Genomic DNA, 22018 nt, shown 5'->3' on the forward strand with positions numbered 1-22018 from the left:
CTCCCTCAAGCAAAAGAGACTCAGCAGTTTTGCTGCTCTGTTCCCCTTCCTCATGTAGCACTTGCTCCCCACAATCACAGCAGAACCACCGGTCACTCTGCTGATTGCATTATACCATTGATTTTCAAAATAGTGGAATTCAGATCTGGAGTATCTGAATACAAGTGCCTCTAAGACAAATTCATCAAGACTTTTTCCTTTCCTTGCATTCCTTTCCTAGCCTTTTTCATCTGCCTTTGCCAAAGAGTCTGTCAGCCACATGTGGCACGTAATGTTTATACATTCGACCCCGTAGGAAGGGAAGATCATACACAACATGCCCTTCATCAAGAAAGAGGAAGAGCCAAACTACTACAGGAACCCTAATCTAAAAAGCCTGAGAACCACTGCACTAACTTCTGGAACAGGCTTGCATGCTCAAAGGCAGTATTGATCACCACCACCACCCAAAAAAAACCCCAAACTCCAAAAAATGTAAGAGCAGACCATCAGAAACTGTACTTCAGGCATTCACTATTCTGCTATGAATGTATTTCTAGAACACTGTGACGTACATAGCAACCCACAAGATATCATCTATCCTGCAAGCCTTGGGTTCAGAAAGTACAAGAGTGGAGAACCTGCCTGTGCCCCTGCTGAACATGGGAGGTGTATACTTACAAACCTGCCTGCACTCTTGTCACAGCTAATCTATTTTGCTGTCTTTACCTCTTTCACATTAATCAAACTCTGTGAAACTAACCTCCAAGCTGCTCTGCAAAGTTCCATGGAAGGGCCTGCGAGTGGCAGGGAATATCACGCAGCTGACTCAATATGAGTGATAAAGCACGATTCACTTTATTAACCCGAATAGCTCCTATTTATACAGTGTATCTAATTATGCATACCCAGCAGTCTATGATTGGCTAGAACCACTACCTAGTCATTTACATGGTCCTCCTACTTGCGGTTAGCTAGCTTACATAACTCCTTTATCTTTACTGCACATACCTCCTCAGAGTTGTTTGTGACTCCTGTTAAGGCCACGGTGTCCCTGCAACTCCGCAGCCATCAGCACAGCTGGCAACCTCAGCTGAGGCCTAGTCTTGATAGCACACCGGTTAGATTCAGCTCTGCTCATACAAATGCTCTAATGATCCATGACCCTTCTCATCCAGCCATTCTCCAACAGGGCCCGCTAGAACTCTCCTCCACCAGCTGGTGGAACAGAACCCCATTACCAATGGTGGATCATGATTTAGGAGCATCACTGAACAGGCAAAAGACCAGCAACTATTTTGTATAAGCAGCATTCAGCAAGCAACACAGGTTCAAGAAAGACCAAAGTCAACCCACCACAACCGGCTCCAAATCCCTAGCATAGGCAAGTTGTTCCTCTCCCAGGTACTCCAACCTGTATCTCAAACACAGTACAAAACACCTGCACCTTCTCCTCCATCTCAAAACCATTCTCTGGGACCCATGAATAATAACATAATCATTCTTTGGGAAGAAACTCTCTTATGCTAGCATGCTTCTTGCACTTAAAAGTACTTCTGATATATTTAAGACTTTGATCCTGCCCTTTTTCACTATATATGAATCTAATGATTTATACTTGTTCTTTATCATAGAAAAGCTAATAGCGCATGCTGCTTACACCTTCAAAACACATCTACTTGTACTTAAGAGGTCACATTTAAGATGGTCAGAGATCAAAAAAGATTTACACAACACAGATTTTGGACTGGCTCAATCTTATTAAATATGAAACAGCTGTTTCCCTTCATTTGCTGTAGATGCACATACATAGGTGGAATATATCTGTCTGTCTGTCTGTATCTATCTACCAACTCAGCCAAGAGAGAGGCTTCAATACCTAGCTGTTCTTTTCTTCCTTGCAAAATGTTGCTGCTGGTGCTTTCCTCAATCTGTTGGCAAATCAATGGCTCTTCAACTCATACCCTGCAGTCGGATTCAACTAAAACACATGGGATTTTTCTAACCTAGATAATTCCAACAGACCTTTGTTTGAAAACTGTTACACTAGACAGTAAGGGAAAACACAGCTAGCACAGAAACAGGATAGACAGTAAGGAGCAGCTCAGTATTTTCGCCGCACTGTAGGACCTACAAAAGCACATGTGACCACAGCCTCTTGCCTCATTCTCTGAGCACACAACAAGAAAACATCACTACAGGATTTTACAGTGGATGCAACAGAAAGTTGCCTTTTAAATAGCTTCATCAAAGAGCTGCCAAAATCAGACAAGACTTATTTAATGCATGCTCAACTTCTGCATTAAGCTTCTAAGAATCTTCCAACATATATACAGGAAAAATGTTTTCAAATTCGAAGTACATTACATCTGCCCAAAACCCTCACATTTTGACTGTATCTTAGCTTTGGTTGGGCCATTAAGTCACTAAGCTTCAGTAATGAAGAACTTGTGACTTTTTTTTTTTTTTTTTTTGTAAAGTGAAAACTATTTTGCTGCCCCAGGCGAAGTCCTGTACAATCATACGATCTCCAGTCTATCCAGGTCTGCCTGACCACATTCCTTTTATGTTTCCCTTTATTATTTCAAACCTGCACCTACACTACTGTGTAAGAGAGAGGCTGAGTGATTCCAATGGCTGTGCCAGAGACATGAGAGGTGATCTACAGATTTCATTGTGAAAGGTACCACACTCTTTGAAAAAGCCTTACAGAAACTACCATTATGCTTGAAAACATTCACATGCTCAGCCATGTGCACAGCCGAGCAAAAGTGGGCTCACAAGCAAGCCAGCCTACAAAGAAAAGCAATGCACTGCTGCAATACTTTCTTCTCAGCAACAAACCCTATCTTTAACCCCATGTTCAGTTTCAAACATTTACATTCAACCTATAATGTACTTTTGAGATTACAGACATACTACACATGAAAAATGCTGATGTAAGCACAAGGCATCAACCAAAACATTACTCATACAAAAATTAATGAATCACATCTAAGATGGCAAATGCTCACAGATCTGCAATACATAAAAATCAGTTGTGAATCCATAATGACAGGGGGCCAGGAAACCATACTTGGCCTGGTTCTATTAGTGTCTTCTTCAATGCTTCAGATAAAATGCAATCACGATAGGCAAACTTTGTAATTGACACCAATTGTTAAGAAGTCTCAGCTGAAATAAAATCAATTAAATCCTGAAAAAAACAACTGCTGAATGTTACGCTTAGCATTTAGCTAACCTACACCACTACAAATTCCTAAACTCGCCTTTAGGAGAGTCAGCAAAGTTGTACCCCCAGTCTCTACCTGTTCCAATCCCACTGATCCTCTGGAGAGGAGTGAAGAATGAAAGAGAAAGTAAGGCAGAAAAAGCAGAAGCAGCTTTAGACCCAGGAAAGAAAAAAACAAAAGAACATCAGAATCAGTATTGTAGTTCCATGTAAAGCTTTAACTGCCCCAGTATCCTAGGTCTGACAGTGGACATGATGAAGGACAGATTAAGGAGGGGTTAAGTAAATAATGTTCCTTGCCTAATATACCCTACAACTACGAAGACAAGCTGTTCGACAAATTTGAACGGACTACAGAATAAGATTTCCTTGCTGGAGCAGAAAGGATGGGAGGCAGGAGATAAAAAAGTGGACGGGAAGAGGGCAGGAATTCAGAGGCAAAGTGGGAAAAGGAAACTGGGTGATAGCATAGCACTAGAGCCAACCGTTTGTGGGAGGAGATAAAGATACATTTGAATGGGAAGGAAATACAAAACTCTCTAACAGTTAAATACCCAAGAGTTTAGAGGATACAATAAGAGTGTGGGATTTCTTATCTGAAGTACACTCAAATTCAGACCACAAGAGGAAAGGAAGGAAAACAACACATCAGAATATCGTGTAGAAAGGGAAAGGGAAGATGAAGGAAACAGCAATACAAAGACATTTTTTAGATTTTGCTTTTTAAGTGAAAATAGCAAAAACGAGGACTTCAAAAGGAAAGCAACTGGGTAAGACAACCGGTGAGCTAGCACCTTTACTGTATAAAGAGAGTTTGTGCAGCCTAAAAATGATGCCACATCTGTGAATCAGCTGTACTTTGTCAGGAGAAACGCAGACAGATAAATGGTAGAGGACAAAAAAGTCAAAGGAAATTACTAAGCCACTAGAGTCCAGAAAAGCCCTGAGGCAAAGTGACTTTATGTAAGCAGCACATGATCAGCCCAATGAGTCACCTACCCAACAACACACCAGCTCACACTCTAATCTGGGGAAATTATGATGGCTAAACAAGTGAGGACAAACTCTCACCCAGAAAAGGCGAATAATGCTATATCTAAAACTGAATCAAGGAGAAAGTGTACCTCTACCCATAGATTCTGGTAAAACCACTTCAGCAATAGCATGGCTCGTATTGACATCAGAACTTTATAATAGTTAAGAGAGACTTGTACAGACACAGAAGGTAACTGCAATCTTTAATTCACAAAACTCAAAAGCAAGCAAGATCTAATAATTAAAGAACCAGGGTGCACCTACTTTGGCTAAGTTCATCTCACCTACTCTCCTGGTACCATGAAAGGCAGAAATGGCCTATCTCCCTTGCTTCTGGATACACATACCTACTTCCTTTGCACTGACTGATTTTATTATCTGTTTTAGCTTTCTATGAGCCAATTCAGCTCAACAGACCCAATAGAAAACACAAAAGGCAAGGGAGTTGTTTTCTGCCACATTAGCTAGTTGAACTGGCTCACCATGAGGCTGCAGAAGTGCTACTGATACAAGGGAGAAAATGGGAACCTCCAGCCAGCTGCAGCAGGGACTGCTGCAGGACCATGCCCATCAACAGCTACAAGCAGTTAGATTAGCTCAACAACTGGTATAATTGCATCGCAGAGCTGGTGAAAGAAATCATACTGGGAAATAAGTCAAAAATAAAATAAAACATCCAAGGCAATGGCTTTGGAACCTTCTACATCTCTCAATCTCTAAGCCAAAGTAAGAAATAAGTTTCTGTATATATGAAAGTATGCCCCACTCTATGGTAGCTATTTGGGATGGAATACTACCAAATATGTAATGCATGTAATGCAATGCCAGACCAGATGATTACCATAAGAAACGCCAGTCTGATAAACCACACTTGTTTCTAATAATGTAAAAGAAACCTCCAAGTATGGCTTCCTCAGACAAAACCTTCTGTTCTTTCCAGAAAGTCTCCATCTATGTAATACATGGATTGCAGAAGGAGCCCTCTACACTATCTCACCTTACTAGCTCGTAATCATACACTTAGGCAAACAAGGATTTTAGCGTAGACTTTCCTTAATAATTTATTTATTTATTTTACTCAAACTCCTTCTTCCTGTGAAGCAAAGAAGTAGGATTTCATAGAATTACTAAACACCAACCAGGTATCAATAATCCCACCACAATTTTGGTATGGAGGGACTGAATGCCACCAAGGATATGAATGCTACCAAGGGCACAGTGCTGCAGGGAGCTGAACTAACAGCTCACATTTTCAGAAATGGTACTACTTCCTCCTCTCATCTCCCTCCTCACTTCTTCTGCGCAGCTGCCTGCTGCCACTTTCAGACAGGACCACTTGAACTGAGAAAAAGACCCCAAAATGTAGAGTTTTCTGCCAAGACAGCAAGTTGAAGAGGCTTACAGAGGTGTCCAACAGATGCCAGCTCTAGTCCTAAGAGAAGGACAAGGCTCCACTGAGCAGGAACAGAGTTTACCCTTTTGAAAAGCAGTAAGGCCTCAGAAGAGATCAGCTGCCCCAAATTCTTACTTTACCGTCAAACAAACAAACCACCTGCAATTTCTTCTTTCTGTCATTAATACATGAGGTGCGATAGCTGTTTCTCCAACAAGGTGATTAAAAAAGACCAAAAAAGAGAGTCCTCCTAACCCATCAAGCACATGCCATATTTTTCAAGTTATCAAACTTTAACAATGAACTTTTCTAAAGTGAGATACATGAGCAGATTCTGGTATCATCAGAATATTCTTGAGTTTTATTAAGATAAATTCACTCTTTAAATATAATCAAAATGTCTTTACCGAAGAGTGTCTGGCAGATCCTCTTGTGAAATACTTCTCACCAGCTTTTGGAACCCATGGAAGAGTTCCACTTTACAGATCTTGGATCTGATGAAAAAAAAACCAAGAAATCAGAAGTTCTGATGGAAGAGAAATCAGAAATGCATTTCCTCTTACAGCTCACAGTAGTACTTCCCAGCTGAACATTTTTTATAAAGAAAATTATGTTCACTTCGCAAGGAACGTAAAAAGTTCTCCGTAATTTAATTTCTCTTACCCCTTCTGAGCTGTCCACCTGCCTCTTGCCTTCATTTGAAATATTATATTGACAAAGAGCTGCATTTCTTCCATTGTCCCAGCCAGCGCCCTACAGGTTTGCACAGACATTTTAATACCCCCACATTATTATCTGTGTGAGACTGCACAGTCATCAGCTTGTAACTACAGCTAGGTTGAGCCAAAAGGACTTGTCCAGAACCCATCAAACAAGCACAGAAGGACTCCAAAGGCTTGTTCAAACTGGCAAACTTTGTATTATTCAAAACAAATAAAAGAACCAGCAGAAATATCTGGAACAATGCTGTCCTTTTTACAATGGTGACGAGGCTACATTCAGCAACAGCTGCAGGGCAGTTAAATAGGAAGCAGCTCATCAAAAATAAAGTGATCCAAAGTTTGAAAGGTCTTTTGAAAATACCGAATGCATCTCTGTCAGCTTTAAGGCCTTCTCTTCCCCCAAAGAGAAGGCAACCAGAAAAGCTGATTATAAAGCATCATTTATTTTTTAAAACCTCAGCTATTTTCTCTATTTAATTAAATTCTTTTTATACACTTGTCTTCACAATGACTGATTCAGTTCTCCAACACATCCAAGCTAATTCTTCAGAAGCACTGCAAAAACAAACCAATAAAAAAGCCTTCCTATTTTGCCAGTATGTTCTTAAAGAACCGCAAAATTGGTGTGCAAAGACAGCTAAAGATGTAAAAAAAAATTCATCTTCAATTGTCAAAGGTTCTTATTGTAGGTTTTGGTGCTTTTGTTAATGCTTAATTAACTAAAGCACATACCAGACACCTACCTACAAATTCCTTTTAGTCAGTCAGCTTTACCTTCCTCGATATTTAGTGTTACCTAACATACTGAGGGGGAAAAAAAACCCAAACAACACCCCTGCCACCAATAGCTCTGAGATTCCTTGAAGAGAAACCAGGGCTGAAATACACGTCTTGTTTATTATTAAGTATGCCCCCCCCAATAAGGCTATAAATTCCTTATTTTCATTACAAAAGTTCCTTTTGTGACCATTTATCACAAAAGTGTAAACAGGTTACTTATTCCTTGACCTTGTTTTTAATCCTGATTTCTTAGGAAATGAGACCTTCGCAATCACACAGTCTTGTAGACCCTCTCTAATAACTTTTCAAGGTTTTAGTGAATGTTGAGCATGTGAAAAAGAAGGAGGATCTCTCAACTTTTGACAACAATTGAGCTCCCAAGCTTTGTGCAAAGTGGCAGCTAGCAGATGGCTCTGAAGTTTTAGAACCGATACACAAATGCTACATAACAAATTTAAGCCTACCAAGAAAAACAGGTTGGTTGGCTGGTTTGACCTTTCTTTCACACATCTCCAGGAATACATTACACACCACATATTGAAAACTAATATTCTACAGTGCACGTAAAGCCTGTCTCAAAAGACACACTAAGCCACCCAGGTCACCTGTGCTCACAACACCCCTGACACCAATACTGGTCCCAAGCCACAAACTTCCTGGTCCTCCTCTTTGCAGAGAAAATTCAGAAATACTAGGATATACCAAGATAAACTACAGCCAAGTGAGGCCTAACTTTGAGCTCAGAATGTGCAACCAAACAGGAACGTAAATGAGTTCTCCACAATAATCGTCTAAGCTCTACTTCGCATTTCATTCACTACTGCCAGGATTACCTTCTTTCTCCCAGAAAGCCTGGGAAAAATAAACAATATGACCATTAATAAATTGGTAGTATAAGGAGCCAGCAACCAAAACATGATCCCAACCTTCAAACTGAACTTCCACAGACTAATGATAATTTTGGTCACCGCACTGAGGAAAGTGTAGAGAAATGGAGAAATTTGTCTGCAGATGTTAACAAGTAATTCCTCATAACCACAAGAAAAATACGTAACTGTTTCTTTAAACATTAATAATTGATAGAAGATTATGACATTTCTTAAAGAGCTGGCCTGACTTGTACAGAAAAAGAAATCTGTGGAAAGAGGACCTGCAACACACACACCTCCTTCACAGGCAACAACCCAAAAGATACAAAGCAAAACTTCAAACTTCACCAACGAATGAGCGGTCTTCTATTAAAAACTGATCACAGTCCCGTCCCCCCCATCATCTACAATGCTCTTTTTAATCAACAGTGACAAAAAAGAAATAGGATAAACTTGTTAAGCCTCATTCAACTTTCCCCATTCCAGCTCCCCCTCTCTCCCTTACACAGTGTTTCTTCCTTTTCCCCCACTTCACACCTTTCCCCTTTTTCCCCACTCCCTAGATTTCTTTCTGCTCTGACAATGCGCTATACATCACATGAGCTGACAGAAGCATGTATGCTAACAAACAGAGATACATGCACCCAGGTATCACAACATTCTCTCACCTGCTCTGATGGCTCCCAATCCCCTTCTTTGTTGTTCCCTGCCGGAAGCCATCTGAGCTGACATCCAGGGGTTGCTCAGGGACCGCACTCCAACTGATAGCTGTAGAAGAAAGGATTATAAACAAGGGAGATGCTCTCATCACAAAAGCAGAACTTCGCAGTTCCTTTCATTCTGTGTGTTCACATGATACCATGCTGCTTCCCAAAACAATTTAAACTAGAAAGAGGACCGTGGCTCTCTAGGTCAAGGATTTCAGTACCTAAAAGAACAGGTAAATTCTGTTTAATTAATAATAATTTAAAAATATATATACACACACATACATACACAGAGAGCTTTCATCTGAATCAGGTCCTTCAAGAATCCATGCCTCTAAATATTTGGCCTCCAGCTCTGTAATTCTCCCCTTTTTAGGGGGCTTCTACTTTCTTTTGTACATCCTGTCCAGACAAAGAAACTTCAAAGTCAGATGGCTTATTTTCATATCAGGCTGTGAAATACTTTCCCAAGCTACTTGCACCAGCCGCTCTGTGTTTTCCTTATTAATTTATTGTGTGCTACTATTTTATTGCATATTGTATACTCTAAATAGTTCTATGATAACTGGCATACATCAAGTATCTGTAGACTTTACTTGAAAAATGTTATTAGCTAGTGGTCAAAGAAAAATACCATGTTGGAAGAGCTAGCAAGTGCCAACAACCTTATCCTTTACCCCCAATTCTGGTAACCTAATTACCATCTTAGACTGTGAGCTTCCTAATGCTGAAACTCTGCACACCATACCTTACAGATTTATAAATAACTAGCAAAGCATCAATAGCAAGTTAACAGAAACAAAACCGATTGACATGCCCAATCTGTCCCTCCATAACCTAACAACAGTTCCTTTAACTTCTACTGCCTTGAGACAATTTTTGTTCCTTAAGTTCTCCCATTTCTCTGCGTTCCTAACAGGCAAAACAGCTGCACACATACTAACTCTAAAGACAATTTTCACGGCTTCTCTCCTTCATGATACCACCTTGCCATTCAAGATGCTCAAACCCTACACATTATAAAGTGTATTATGGAGACTGATTATGTCAATCACACTTGTACTATGATTGAACTGTATGCTGCAATTGCTGTACTCTGCTAAGCATAAGCTGTACTTGCATTGTGATTTAGATACAATGCTGTATCACTCTACTAAATTAAAATCCTGTGTAATGTCTATTATGTAATGTCCAATCACATTAAATATATATATAACTGGTGTTAAACATTAAATCCTCCACAAGTGGAGTATCTACAACCACCTGGTCAGAGAATACCAGATTCTGACAGATAAAAATTTACTTAAGTGAAAACATTTTCTATTCTTTCATTTCTTCATAGTTATCATAAACTTCAAAATACTAAACAGAACACATTTATCTTTTTAAAAATACCAGCTGAAACATTCCTATGAAGCATATTTCAATAGTCAGTGTAATAGCCCTGATTTAGACTTTACTCCAACTTTTACCCCTTCAAGAAAAGAAATCAACCTGGCATAATTCATATATGCAAAAAAATGTGATGAAGCATCATTCATCTTTATTTAACTGAATGACTTGAGTAACTACAGAAAGGAGACATACACAGGAATTTAGTCACAGTTGTTTGGGATCTTGTTTGTTGAGTGAATTGGCACCATTTTTCAATGATGGATTCTGTTTCCTTTCTCACAGGATCAAAATCTTTTCCTTCCTGGCACCTGTAAATAACTCCAATTTAATAAATCTGAATTCCATTAAGGAACCCTTTGTTTCCATTCTATTTTATCATCAGCTTTACTGTAACAGAATAACTGCTACTTCCAGTTAAGCCAGAAAGTATACAACAGCAGAAGGTAGGCACGTCCAAGTTTAAAGAAACTGCTCAACCATATACATACAGTGGCAGTACCAAAGTTTGTTTTCCCCAAATGAGACCATGCTGCTAAATCATAACATGACTTGCATATTCATTCATCACCATGACAAAAAATGCAATGTCCAAAACCTCTATCAATTAAACCTTTACATGATACTACTCTGTATTCTATGTTCACAGATTTCTGGAGCAATTCAGCATGGCAGGTCTCCTGATTATTACCAAGGACAATGCAAAACTAACTGAAACAAGAAGTCTTTTGATATTTTTGTTTTCTTATCACCCTCAGAACTTTAGCTTTCACTGGTTATTTTCTGTCTTTGTTTAGATTATAGATTCTTAACGGCATCAATCAAGTGTTTATTCAGTCCGAAAACTCCCCACAGGAAACTAGAGGCTGAGCTGAATTATTAATTATTAACAATTAAGTTTGGCCTGAAATTAATTTCCTGCTACAAGTCACCTTTACCTCTAGCACTGGCAATTAATAAAGTTCCATTTTAGGAAATTACCAAAGCCACCTAATTTCTATTTGAACTTTTTCAAACAGTTATGCACCTAGTCCAAGTTAACTCACCTGCACTACAAGGAACAAGTTTTGTTTTGCCGTTAGTTTGAGCTTCCTGAACTGCCTGACGGCTATGTTCAAATCGAAGATCCGATTGCAGCAGCTTAACCTCCTGAGCAACAAAACCCTCTGGTAAAAGCAAGGTGTGCTGACATCTAAAATTAACATGGAAAAATGCAAATTATTTTAAGTCTGGTCTTCCCAAACAAGCCAAAAAAACAAACAATTTCCCTTCAAAACCGGAAATATGTTACTTTTGCATTAAAATTGAATTGAACATGAGCTATAGAAGAGAGATAAGGAAGTTTGGGGGCATTTCTTCCTTCAAAAAAGTATTTGATAAAAAAACAAAGCCACAGAGTTTATTAAGAACTTGTCCATCCTAGAAAAACTACAATTAAATAATTTTTAAAAAGGTCTAGTTAAAAGCTGATGTAATCAATGGCGATAAAGTATGCAGGATAAAAACTGCAATAAACTTCTGCAATCACAATGAAAAACAATAATCATGAAGTATTTACATACTCAACCATATTAACACCTGTTTTATGATACTAAAGGTTCATAATCAAAGACTAGAAAGATATATACTTACAGTTCCATATATAATCTCATCTTTGCTACCTTAAGTTACTGTTACACACTGAACAGGATTAGGAACATGTAAGGAGGAAACAATAGCATGTGTATAATCATCATAATACTTACACAGAGCAGGAATGCAGACCGAGATTCAAACTGTCACATGTAATAGTCTGAAAAAGTGTCTGACTTTGCAACCTAAGACTAATCTTTAATGTAATTCAGATTAAAGAAGTAGAGAGATTTTTACCATGAAAATAAGCTTTTCCTTTCCAGTCTAACACAACTCTTAAGTCTTTTTCCACCTGACCAGCACAAGCTTGCACATGCCAAGTGTCCTGAATCACTTCAGTAAATCACATACCAGCTGAAATTGGCAGACACCGTGTGTATGTCACCTGGTCCAGCCCCCCCCTGCTCGGGCAGGGCCACCCACAGCGCTGCCCAGGATGGTCTCCAGACCGCTTTTGAGCATCTCCAAGGTGGGAGACCCCATAACCTCTCAGGGCAACCTCTGCCAGTGCCCCGTCACCTGCACAGTAAGGAATTGTTTCCTGACGTTCAGAGGGAACCCCCAGTGTTTCAGTTTGCGCTGTGCCCATCACCTCTTGTCCTCTCACTGGGCACCACTGAAAACAGCCTGGCTCCACTTTCTTTGCACCCTCCCTTCACAGGTGTTTGTGCACACTGGTAAGATCCCCCTGAGCCGCCTTTTCCCTGGGCTAAACAGTTCCAGCTCTCCCAGCCCCTCCTCATATGAGAGATGCTCCAATCCCTTAAACATCTTTGAGGCCCTTTGTCAGACTCTGTCCAGTATGGCCCTGTCTCTCTTGTACTGAGGAGCCCAGAACTGGACACAGCACCCCAGATGTGGCCTCACCAGTGCCAGTACAGGGGAAGGATCACACCCCTCCACCTGTGGGCAATACTTTGCCTAATGCAGCCCGGGATACCATTAGCTGCCTTTGCTGCCAGGGCACACTGCTGGCTCAAGGTCACTCCTTTCCTGCAAAGCTGCTTTCCAGCTGGGCAGCCCACAGCCTATGTTGGTGGACTGAGCTGCTTCTCCCCAGGTGCAGGACTCTGTACTTCCTTCCCCTTATTGAACTTCACGAGGTCCCTACCCTTCTCCAGGCTGAGGTCCCTCTGGATGTCAGCACAATCCCTAGCGGTATCAACCACTCCTCCCCATTCTGAGTCATCACAACTTGCTGAGGGTACACTCTGTGCCATCATCCAGATCATTAACAATGACGTTAAACAGGACTGGACCTAGTACTGACCCCTGCGCACACAAAGCTGGTCACACCTCCAACTACACTTTAGCCAGCGATCAGCACCTTCTGGTGTCAGCCATTCAGCTGGTTTGCAACCCACCTCACCATGTGCTGATCCAGCCTATACTTTTAACAGAATCTCTACGAGGATCTTACAGGAGGCAGTGTCAAAAGCCTTACTGAAGCCTAGGTAGACAATACCCATTGCTACTTCCTTGCCTATCAGACCAGTCACTTCATAGAAGTTCTTCAAGTTGGTCAAGTGTGACTTCCCCTTGATGAATCCATGCTGACTCCTTCTGATGATTTTGTCTTTCATGTGCCTGGAAATGGTTTCCAGGACCCACTTCCTTCCCAGGGATCGAGGTGAGGCTGGCCAGCCTGCAGTTCCCTGGGTCCTGCTTCTTGCCCTTCCTGAAGAATGGAGTGACTTTTGGTTTCCTCTAGTCTTTGGGAATTTCTCCCAGCTGCCATGATCAAGCAAAGATTTATGGGAGTGGCCTCACAATGATGCCTGCTGGCTCCCGCAGGTCTCCTGGGTACATCCCATCAGGGCCCAGGGACTTATTCATGTCTGCTGTTCTTCTCCACCTCATTCCTCTTCCACCAATGGTACTTTCACCTTGCTCCAGACTTTCTCCCTAATCTATAGGGCCTGGGATTCCTGAAGGCTGGTCTTGCTAGTCTTGGGGCAAAGAAGCCATTCAGTACCTCAGCCTTTTCCATGTCCTGTGTAACCATGTCTCCCACTTCATTCAGCAGTGAGCACATTTTCCCAAGCCTTCCTTTTGTGACCTGTGTAATTAGAGAAGCCCTTCTGGTCTTTGACATCCCTTGCTAGATCCAATTCCAGTTGGGCTTTCCCAACCTCACTGCCGCATACAGAGACGCTGTCTCTATACTCCTCCTAGGTTACTTGCCTTTGCTTCTACCCTTCATATGCTTCTTTTGCATGTCAGTTTGGCCACGAGCTCCTTGTTCACCCACACAGGCCTCCTGACATTTCTGCCTGAATTCCTATTCAACATGATGGACCACTCTTGAGCTTGGAGGAGGTAATCCTTGAATATTAACCATTTTTTTAAGGGCTCACCTTGCCTCTGGGGCCTTATACCATACGACTCTTTCAAGCAGATCTTTGAAGAGGCTGAAGCATGTTCTGCTGAAGTCCATGGTTGTGAGCTTGCTTTTTACCCTCTTCCCACTCCTCAGAATCCTGAACTCTACCATCTCATGGTCACTGCAACTAAGGCCTCCTTCAACCTTCATATCCCAGATGAGCCCCTCACTGCTAGCAAGTGTGAGGTCTAGCAGAGTACCTCTCCTTGTTGGCTCCTTTATCTGCCATTTCAACCATTCATAAAGGTTGATCAGGTTGAAAAATCCCACTTCTTTTTATATTGCTGAGCAGGAGGATAAGAAACAAGAATGTCAAAACCAGAGCTGCTGAGCCACAAACCACATCCTTTATAAAAGCTAAAGGCCCACAGTCTCACGGCAGAATTCTGAAGTGCATCCACCAGAATGCATGGAGACTACAAAACATGAGCTTGCACTGCACATCCAAATCAGTGTGAATAGAAGTGGTGGAATAGATCAATGAGAGATACTTGTTTGCATGCAAAGTGTCCCAGAAGCACAAAGTCTTGCTCAAAAAGCAATAAACTGACAACACTAATCAAAACAAGTGCTGGCATGAAATCATGACTTCCCAACCTGGCTGCCAAACAGCACTCGTCTTTCTAAACTCAAATGTACTCCTAGACCTAATGCAGAAATTGCTGTGAACTCACTTTCCATGGGCTGCACAGAACAACTGAAGGCACATGACAGAGTCAAAAATAACAATTTTGAAAAATCTCTACTGAGAACAGACTGACAATATGATTTTGAAATCTTAAATGGATGGACTTGTATGCATATGCAATAAACCAAACATTAATCTCTTGCAAAATTTTAAGTTTGGATCCAAGCTCAGGAAGACAGCAAAAAGTAAACTGTTTTTACTACAATTCCCTTCAAAGCAAGTTTAAAATACATCTTTTACTCACTGGAAAGTAAATTTGAAAGCAGGGTCTAAAATCAGCAAAAGCTTCAGAAGAACCAAGAAGTTCATTAAAGGCTAAGTTACAAAAAAGTTTGAAAGGACAACCAGAAAAATATCCTTTCAACAGTGCAAAAGTCTACCTATACATTAATGTGGAATCATTTCAGTCAGACTGCCTTTAGGATGGATGGAGAGATTTGGGGGCTTTTAAAGTTAATTTTAAGAATGGTCCTGCAAGAAATAGAAGCTGCTTTTGCCCATCAACAAATTCTATAATAAGGAACTTAAAGATACTCAGAATTACTTTGTGGAGTACAGATAACTGAATAAATTAAGGCTTTTTTTGACCCAGTTTGAGTAAATAAAATCAGGAAAAGGCAAGAAAAGTTCAATTTCACTATGCTGAAACCTTCACTGCACTGAGTTTTTGTCCTTCCAGCTGCTTTTCTGCTGGAAAGCTTCTAGTAAAACTTTTGTCTAGTAACAGCTTTTCACTGCTCTGTGAAGGGACAACCAAGGGGATCTTGAATCTAATGGAAATTCTTTTGTGAATCTTCAGGTCTGAAGCAGTAGTCAACTTTTCTCCATACTGCACAGGGCTTCCTGAAAATGTGAACTTGCAGAAGTTCACATTTTCTGCAAATTACTTTGGTGCAAAGTTCTGATATTTTTGTTTCACATGTTGTCTTCCATAACTCACGGTCTCCATACACACTACCAGATTTCCAAAGGAGAGCACTTACCTTTCAATAATTGCTCTCCGCATAGCTTCTTCACTATATGGACACTTCCCCACTACAACTGCTGACAGATACACTGGATACTGCAGGAAATGCATCAGAAGAGCTCCTTGACACCCTAACACATTCCAGCGAGCCAGTTTATCGCTGCAGGACATAGAGCATGTTCTGTCCCCACGCCCTGGCTTCACTCTTAATAGTCCTACACAGTGATAACCTAGCCCAGGTGTTCGGGCATCACCCAGCTCTCCAGGTATGCATTTTGCTCCAGTTCTATAAACATCTACTACCTTTAGTCTCCCTAAACCAGTCTCCTTATTAGCTACTTGCGTCTCTGCAGAACATTCACAGTTCTCTGGATCTGTGTCATCTTCTTGTTTCACAGATACTTGCTGAACATCCAGGTCTTCAGTGATTTTGGAAAAAACACCATCATCATCAGTTTTCATTCTCTTGATTACACGATTACTTTCTGTTTCATCTGATTTCCTATTATCTTCTGAACCCAAATGATCATGGTTACGTCTACACTCTGATGATCGTCCAGGTGCAGTATCGCCAGTCGCTGGCTTAGAAAGCTGGTTCTCTGGTTTGCTAATTGGAATAATAGAAGCATCTCCACCTAGAACAGAAGAAATAACATCAAAAATGGCCAAAAATGCACCTCTCGTTACTGGAACATATCATACCAGTCATGTACCAGTAATGTACCAGTAGTACCAACTACTACCAGCTTTTACAGCTTTGCACTCAAGAAGATTTAACTATGAGAATACGCTTTTCAAACAACATTGCCCTGTACAATGATGAATAAGACTTTGCTGGAATTTGAGCCAACACATGAAATAACCAAAAAAGCAAAACTTCAAACAAAAATTATGAAGCAAAGGTGTCAAAGACATTTGACAGACTACAAGCAGTGCAGAAGACTCGCAGGAAAACTAGTCCGATTAACTAAACAATACAAACCTCAAAAGAATAACTAAAGAATAACCTATCAAATAAGGATGGAAATTTTAATCTGTATTCCTAAAACAAGCTCAAAACCAAAATTCCAAAGCTCAGTTCAAAGCAAACAAAGCCTGACAGGCATGAGAAAAAGGCAGTCAGGAAATTATTCATGCTATTAAATTTGAAGATGTAGATTCTATTCTCATATTGCATTAATAAAGAAAACTATCATAGCATATTCCAACAATGCCATCAAAATCATAAAAACCTACTAGAAACTAATTCACTATGTGAAGTACAGATAGACTTCTTTGCTCTGGTAACAGACCAGCAGTTGAAGAACACACTGGTAAGAGTGTGCTAACATCAAGACGTCTGATAAGCTGGCAAACCAAGTTATTGCATCCCTGCATTTTGCCAACAGATCCTCATCTTTGTGGTGCTGGTTTTTTAAAAAACACAAAGAGCATTTTCAGTGACAAAACAAGAAGTTGCATTCCATTCCATAGGAAGTTTTGGATTGGGGGTGTTTGGTTTGTTTCATTTTTGGTTTTGTTTGGTGTTTTTTGCATGGTTGCGTGGGGAAGTGTTTTGATGTTTGGTTGGGGGGGAGGTTGGTTGGGTTTTCTTTGTTTTGTTTTAGGGGTTTTGTTTGTTTGTTTTTTAATAAGTGTGATAAATGTTGTTTTTCATTAAAATCTGAATCCAAGGAGAAAACGTTTAAAGTGAAGCAACCAGGAGATATGACAGGATCTCTGACAAGTATGTTAGTTTCTGGAAAAGAAACCAGTAGCCATTATTGTTTAAAGAGCAAGTGAAGCACTCCACTATATAATGAGCAGTATACTGGATTTACCAAGTTCTCAAGAATCATATTCAGTGACATAGAATGGTCCTCCACATATCAGTTTGGCAGTCAAGTACATCTTAGGGCACATACTGATAACATGAGTTACTGCCTCACTCCCAACTCCAGTCCAACAAGAGACCAAAGAAAAGCAAGGGGCAGAGAAGATGCTACAAGTGGGAGCCATGAAATTGGTTGACTCCAGCATACTCACATGGGGTATGGCTGGAGAAGAAAACAAATGTGGTATTTGGTCTGAGTTTCCATTTCCCAGTTTCAGTTCCAGGAATAAAGATACTACATTGCTGATGGGAAGCTGCCAGCCACATCTGATGGAGAAGATACCTGTTCAGCAGAAAGTTTTCATGAAACATTACTTCTTTTCTGATGCGTAGGAAAACAACAAAAATGAGATGCCCACTAGTGCCTGTTCTTTCCTGATGAAGATCTACAAGAAGCCAGTCAGCTATTCTTCTACAGATAGATGGGATCCAACATACTCCATAAACACAAACACATCATTGGAACCTTAATAACAGGCCTCAAAGGGTTGCTTGCATTCAGTGGAGTTAAAAGTCTCCTCAAATTGTATATCTAAGGTCCTCTCCTCCCACTCTGTTATTTTTACTCACAATGCAACTCATCTGATTCTGCGAGCGCCAGTTTAGCGGCATCAAACTTCAAGAAATGTACTTGTTTCTGTAGCATTAGTATCCTCCTGGCTTGGCTCCTTGAACCACCTTAGCCCATGTGAACATGAGGATTGGTATGTGAGAAACAGGAAAAAGGCTACCCTTTACAATGTAGTCATCAGACCAGTACTGACACCACACGAAATCAGATCATACTTCTCCATACAGAGGTTCTACAAGAATAATGAGGAAGAAACAAGCTTTTGTGAAAGGGCCTTAACACCACCTAGAAGTGTAAAAATTAGGTTAAACTCCTCCCAACAAAAGGAGTCACCTACACAGAAGTAATACCTTCTCTTTCATTACAGTCTCATCCCTGAAGCTGATAAATTTGGTTATTTCAGCTATAGGTCAAAACCATTTGTATCACAACAAACAACCTCAAGTGGCACTGAATAACAGCACGTGAACTTCATGCCTCACCTCTGGAAGCTCCTCTTAGCCACAATTTCAGCATGGCTGTCATTCAGAATGTCTCCTAAAGCAACAAGAAAGTAAGAATATGCATCATTATTGAAAAGGAGACAAACAAAGCAAACCAAATTTGATGGATGACAGTTTCTCCAGATGTGTTAGTACTTGAAGGTTTAACATTGGTATTAGGTTATTGCAAGATAGTTAAACTTCCAATCACTACAAAAGGAGGTCAATAGCCTACACAAATGAAGAATAAGCATCTTCACAGAAAATCAGAGACGTGTTTAAATACCAAATTTTAACTCTTCAAATATCTGAAATCCTTTGAGTTGAATGAACCCTGGCTTCCTTCAAATCCTTCCTCATGTTTGTTCTTAATAGTAAATCTTGATATTCTCAGATTAAGCATAACATCAAGACAATTTCAAGCACTGTTAAGCTTTTGGTTTAAGTTTCTTGTTGCACTATGTCCTACAATTTAAATTACTGTTCTTGTAAATAATTCTGGCATTTACCAGGTTTACACATCTCATCTTCAAACTTCCTGCAGTATCTACCTATTGTGGTATCCAAAAGGAACAGGATCTGTAGATCAGCCTTTATTTCAGGAATAAAAGGTCAGATGATAAAAGTCTTTTTTTAACATTTCTAAAATTTTAAAAGTTCTCTAAAAATAACCATTAACTTGACTACCAATAAATCAATGTTATAACAGGAAAGTATTTTCTAAATTTAAGATAACCAAAGACAAACAACAAAGCGAGAGGAACTAGCTTTTTTCCCCTAGTCAAATTTCTACTTTTGACTTGTAATACTTGGATTGTATAGTACAATCATTTAATCATAGTTTTCCTAAATCAATCAGAAGAATGTCTGTACTAATACTCTTCTAAGATGGCTAAGTCATAAGAAACATCCACAAAACTCGGAGATACAAATTTAGTTTTTTCTCTTCTGCTCCACTAACTCATTTCAATATGAAGGACGTTACATAGAACACGACACAGTCTAAAACTGATGCACACAAAACTGCTTCTCCTGTCTTGCTTGACTGCTCCTCTGAAGTCTAAAGAAGACAGAAAGCCCTGTACCTACATATTCACTCCCTTCTTACTCACTCTTCAGCATTAATTACTACAGCTTCTCCTCTCTCCTAGGAAATGAGACAATACATTATGAACTAAAAAAGACATGCAGAGCAAGGAAAGTCCTGTAATAAATGATAAGAAATGGTAGCCATGAGAAATCATGTATCTATCCCATACATTTATTGTACAAACACAACTATCAAGCTGCAGAATATACAGTAAGGGCTAAAAACCCTGCTAGTACCTTTCTGGTGCGTCACCCCTACCCTAACTCAGCAGTAGTATCTTTTGTATCAGACCACAACAAAACTAGACTGTAACAGGTGAGCGAAGTGCAATTATTTTGCTTACATTTTGGTTTGCTTTTAGTTATTAAGCCTTCAGGTATGCAGACTCGGGGCCTAATGACTACACATTTCCACATATAAAAAGTTTATTCACCTTTAAGGCAGCAAGTGCAGCAAACTTTCAGGGCAGCCATTCTGACTGCCTAAGCTCCTCTCTTGACAAGGTAAGGTCTGCCTTGAGCTTCTGGCTTCAATCCAGAAGTCTGAGCTCAATGCCTTGGACATTTTCATCAATTCTATGACACCAGCAAGAAGGTAGCATAGGTAGTCTGTTCTTGGATTTTACACCATACTTACCAGTTTTTCTCATTTTGTTTTGGCCAATACATTTTGTTCCAGTTCCCATAGCAACAACTTCCTTCATTACTGAAAAAAAACCCCAGCATTAACTGAATGAAGTATTGCCAGAAACATTGCTCTCATTCTGGAAGACAGTATGGATAACATTGCGTAGAAGTGAAGGTACATGGAAGCAGGCTACACAACATTCCAGAAAGGAAACAGTATCAGCTGGAGAACGGAACATAGTAGGCAGAAGCACCTGTGCTAGGGAAAAGTCTATGATCCCACAGCAGGCGTGCTAACGTGGCCTTGACTAGCAAGCCAACACACAGCAGATGCTGGCACAGGATTCCTCAAACATGGGACAGAAGCATGGGATACAATGTGCAGGACAACACGGAAGTGCCAGTACAGGAAAAGAAGCTGATGGTGAACTAACATAAAGGCACAATGTAATAATGCAGTCTGTTGAAGGAAGGCAAACCAAGACCTTTCTAGGATGCTTTCAAGTAGCAGCAAAACACACTTTTGCAAAGGCTTACATTACAAATTCAGGTCCTGCCTAGACTTTTGCCATTTATTGAACCGCCAAATGCAGACTTTCATTTTCTCAGTTACAGTCTGGGAAGAACAGCATTTTGCTATAACCCATCTTTGCAGACATAAGCTGCAAAAGCTTTTACAGTCACAGAGTAAAGAAATTGAGTGGACACAGAAGTGGGACAGGACAGGTTATAGGTTTTTTTAAAAAGGTATCTTGGGGAGGGGTGGGGTGGGGGGTGGAAAGCATCAAGGAGTGCCGCCTCCTCTCCCCTTTTCCCCCCTCCTGCCCCAATTCCCACAACTCATTCTTACCCCGCACATTTCCTGGACTAGCAAGAACCTCCCTTTGGGCTGCAGACTCCACTTTGACAACAGCTGCCAGTGAAGTCCACTCCCTGCTTGGATCTGGTTTCCCCTGCTTAGGGAGTCTAGTCCTATAATGCAGGTAACATAGCTCAGCAATTTCGTCAGCTGACCACATGACTCCTGATGCAGGTTCTAAACAGAATTGGGTTCCATTACAACACTGATTTAATCACTCCCATGTCTTCAAACTCTGCTGCCTTGTTCTGCATGGCACGGTGGTGCAGCACGTTCCAATATCCAAGGCCTAATGGCATCATCCCTTCCAGGATTACGTGTAACAAATAGCTCACACAAAATAAAAAACTTTTTGCCCAGATCGCTAGACATATAAACAATGCCAGCCCCCTGACAGCCAAGGAGGCTCGACTGCCGGCCCTCAGGCTCCCCCCGCCTCCGCAGGCCGCACCGCACCACCAGAAGTGCCTGGCGCCACGATCGCTCCAAGGCCTGCGCCCCCACGCCCCGCGCCCGGGGGGTCAGAGCCCCGCAGCCAGGGCAGCCAACGCCCCGAGCCAGCTGCTGCCGCGCTCAGCCTGCGCCAGCGACCCCGGTCCCTACCGCCAGCTTAGCGGTGCCGCCGCGGCGGGCGCAGGAGAGCGGAAGCCCCGGAGCCGCCCCGCCCCCTCCCCAGCCTCCGGCGGCGCAGGCGCAGCTGCTTCCCGGCGCGCGCAGGCGCACAGACACAGACACGGG

At 41.0% G+C, this 22018-nt stretch overlaps 1 protein-coding gene across 18 annotated transcripts in view; it reads right to left on the minus strand.

The window, feature by feature from the left end:
• ADAT1 (adenosine deaminase tRNA specific 1) overlaps positions 1-21959 on the minus strand; it is a 31118-nt gene extending 9159 nt beyond the window's left edge. For 9 of the 18 annotated variants that reach the window (XM_037408930.1, XM_037408927.1, XM_037408925.1 and 6 more), the window contains exons 1-8: positions 21272-21875; positions 20432-20500; positions 18706-18760; positions 17805-17935; positions 15796-16414; positions 11156-11301; positions 8679-8778; positions 6047-6133 (exon numbers count right to left, since the gene is read on the minus strand). In XM_037408930.1, coding sequence (XP_037264827.1) covers positions 6047-6133; positions 8679-8778; positions 11156-11301; positions 15796-16414; positions 17805-17935; positions 18706-18760; positions 20432-20500; positions 21272-21440 — 1376 coding nt within the window. In that variant the 5' untranslated portion in view covers positions 21441-21875. The other 9 variants (XM_037408920.1, XM_037408938.1, XM_037408929.1 and 6 more) reach the window with 9 other exon arrangements.
• Positions 21960-22018: the final 59 nt, after the last annotated feature.

The sequence above is a fragment of the Falco rusticolus genome, chromosome 15 (genome assembly GCF_015220075.1).
Source record: "Falco rusticolus isolate bFalRus1 chromosome 15, bFalRus1.pri, whole genome shotgun sequence".
In the NCBI taxonomy this organism is placed as follows: domain Eukaryota; kingdom Metazoa; phylum Chordata; class Aves; order Falconiformes; family Falconidae; genus Falco; species Falco rusticolus.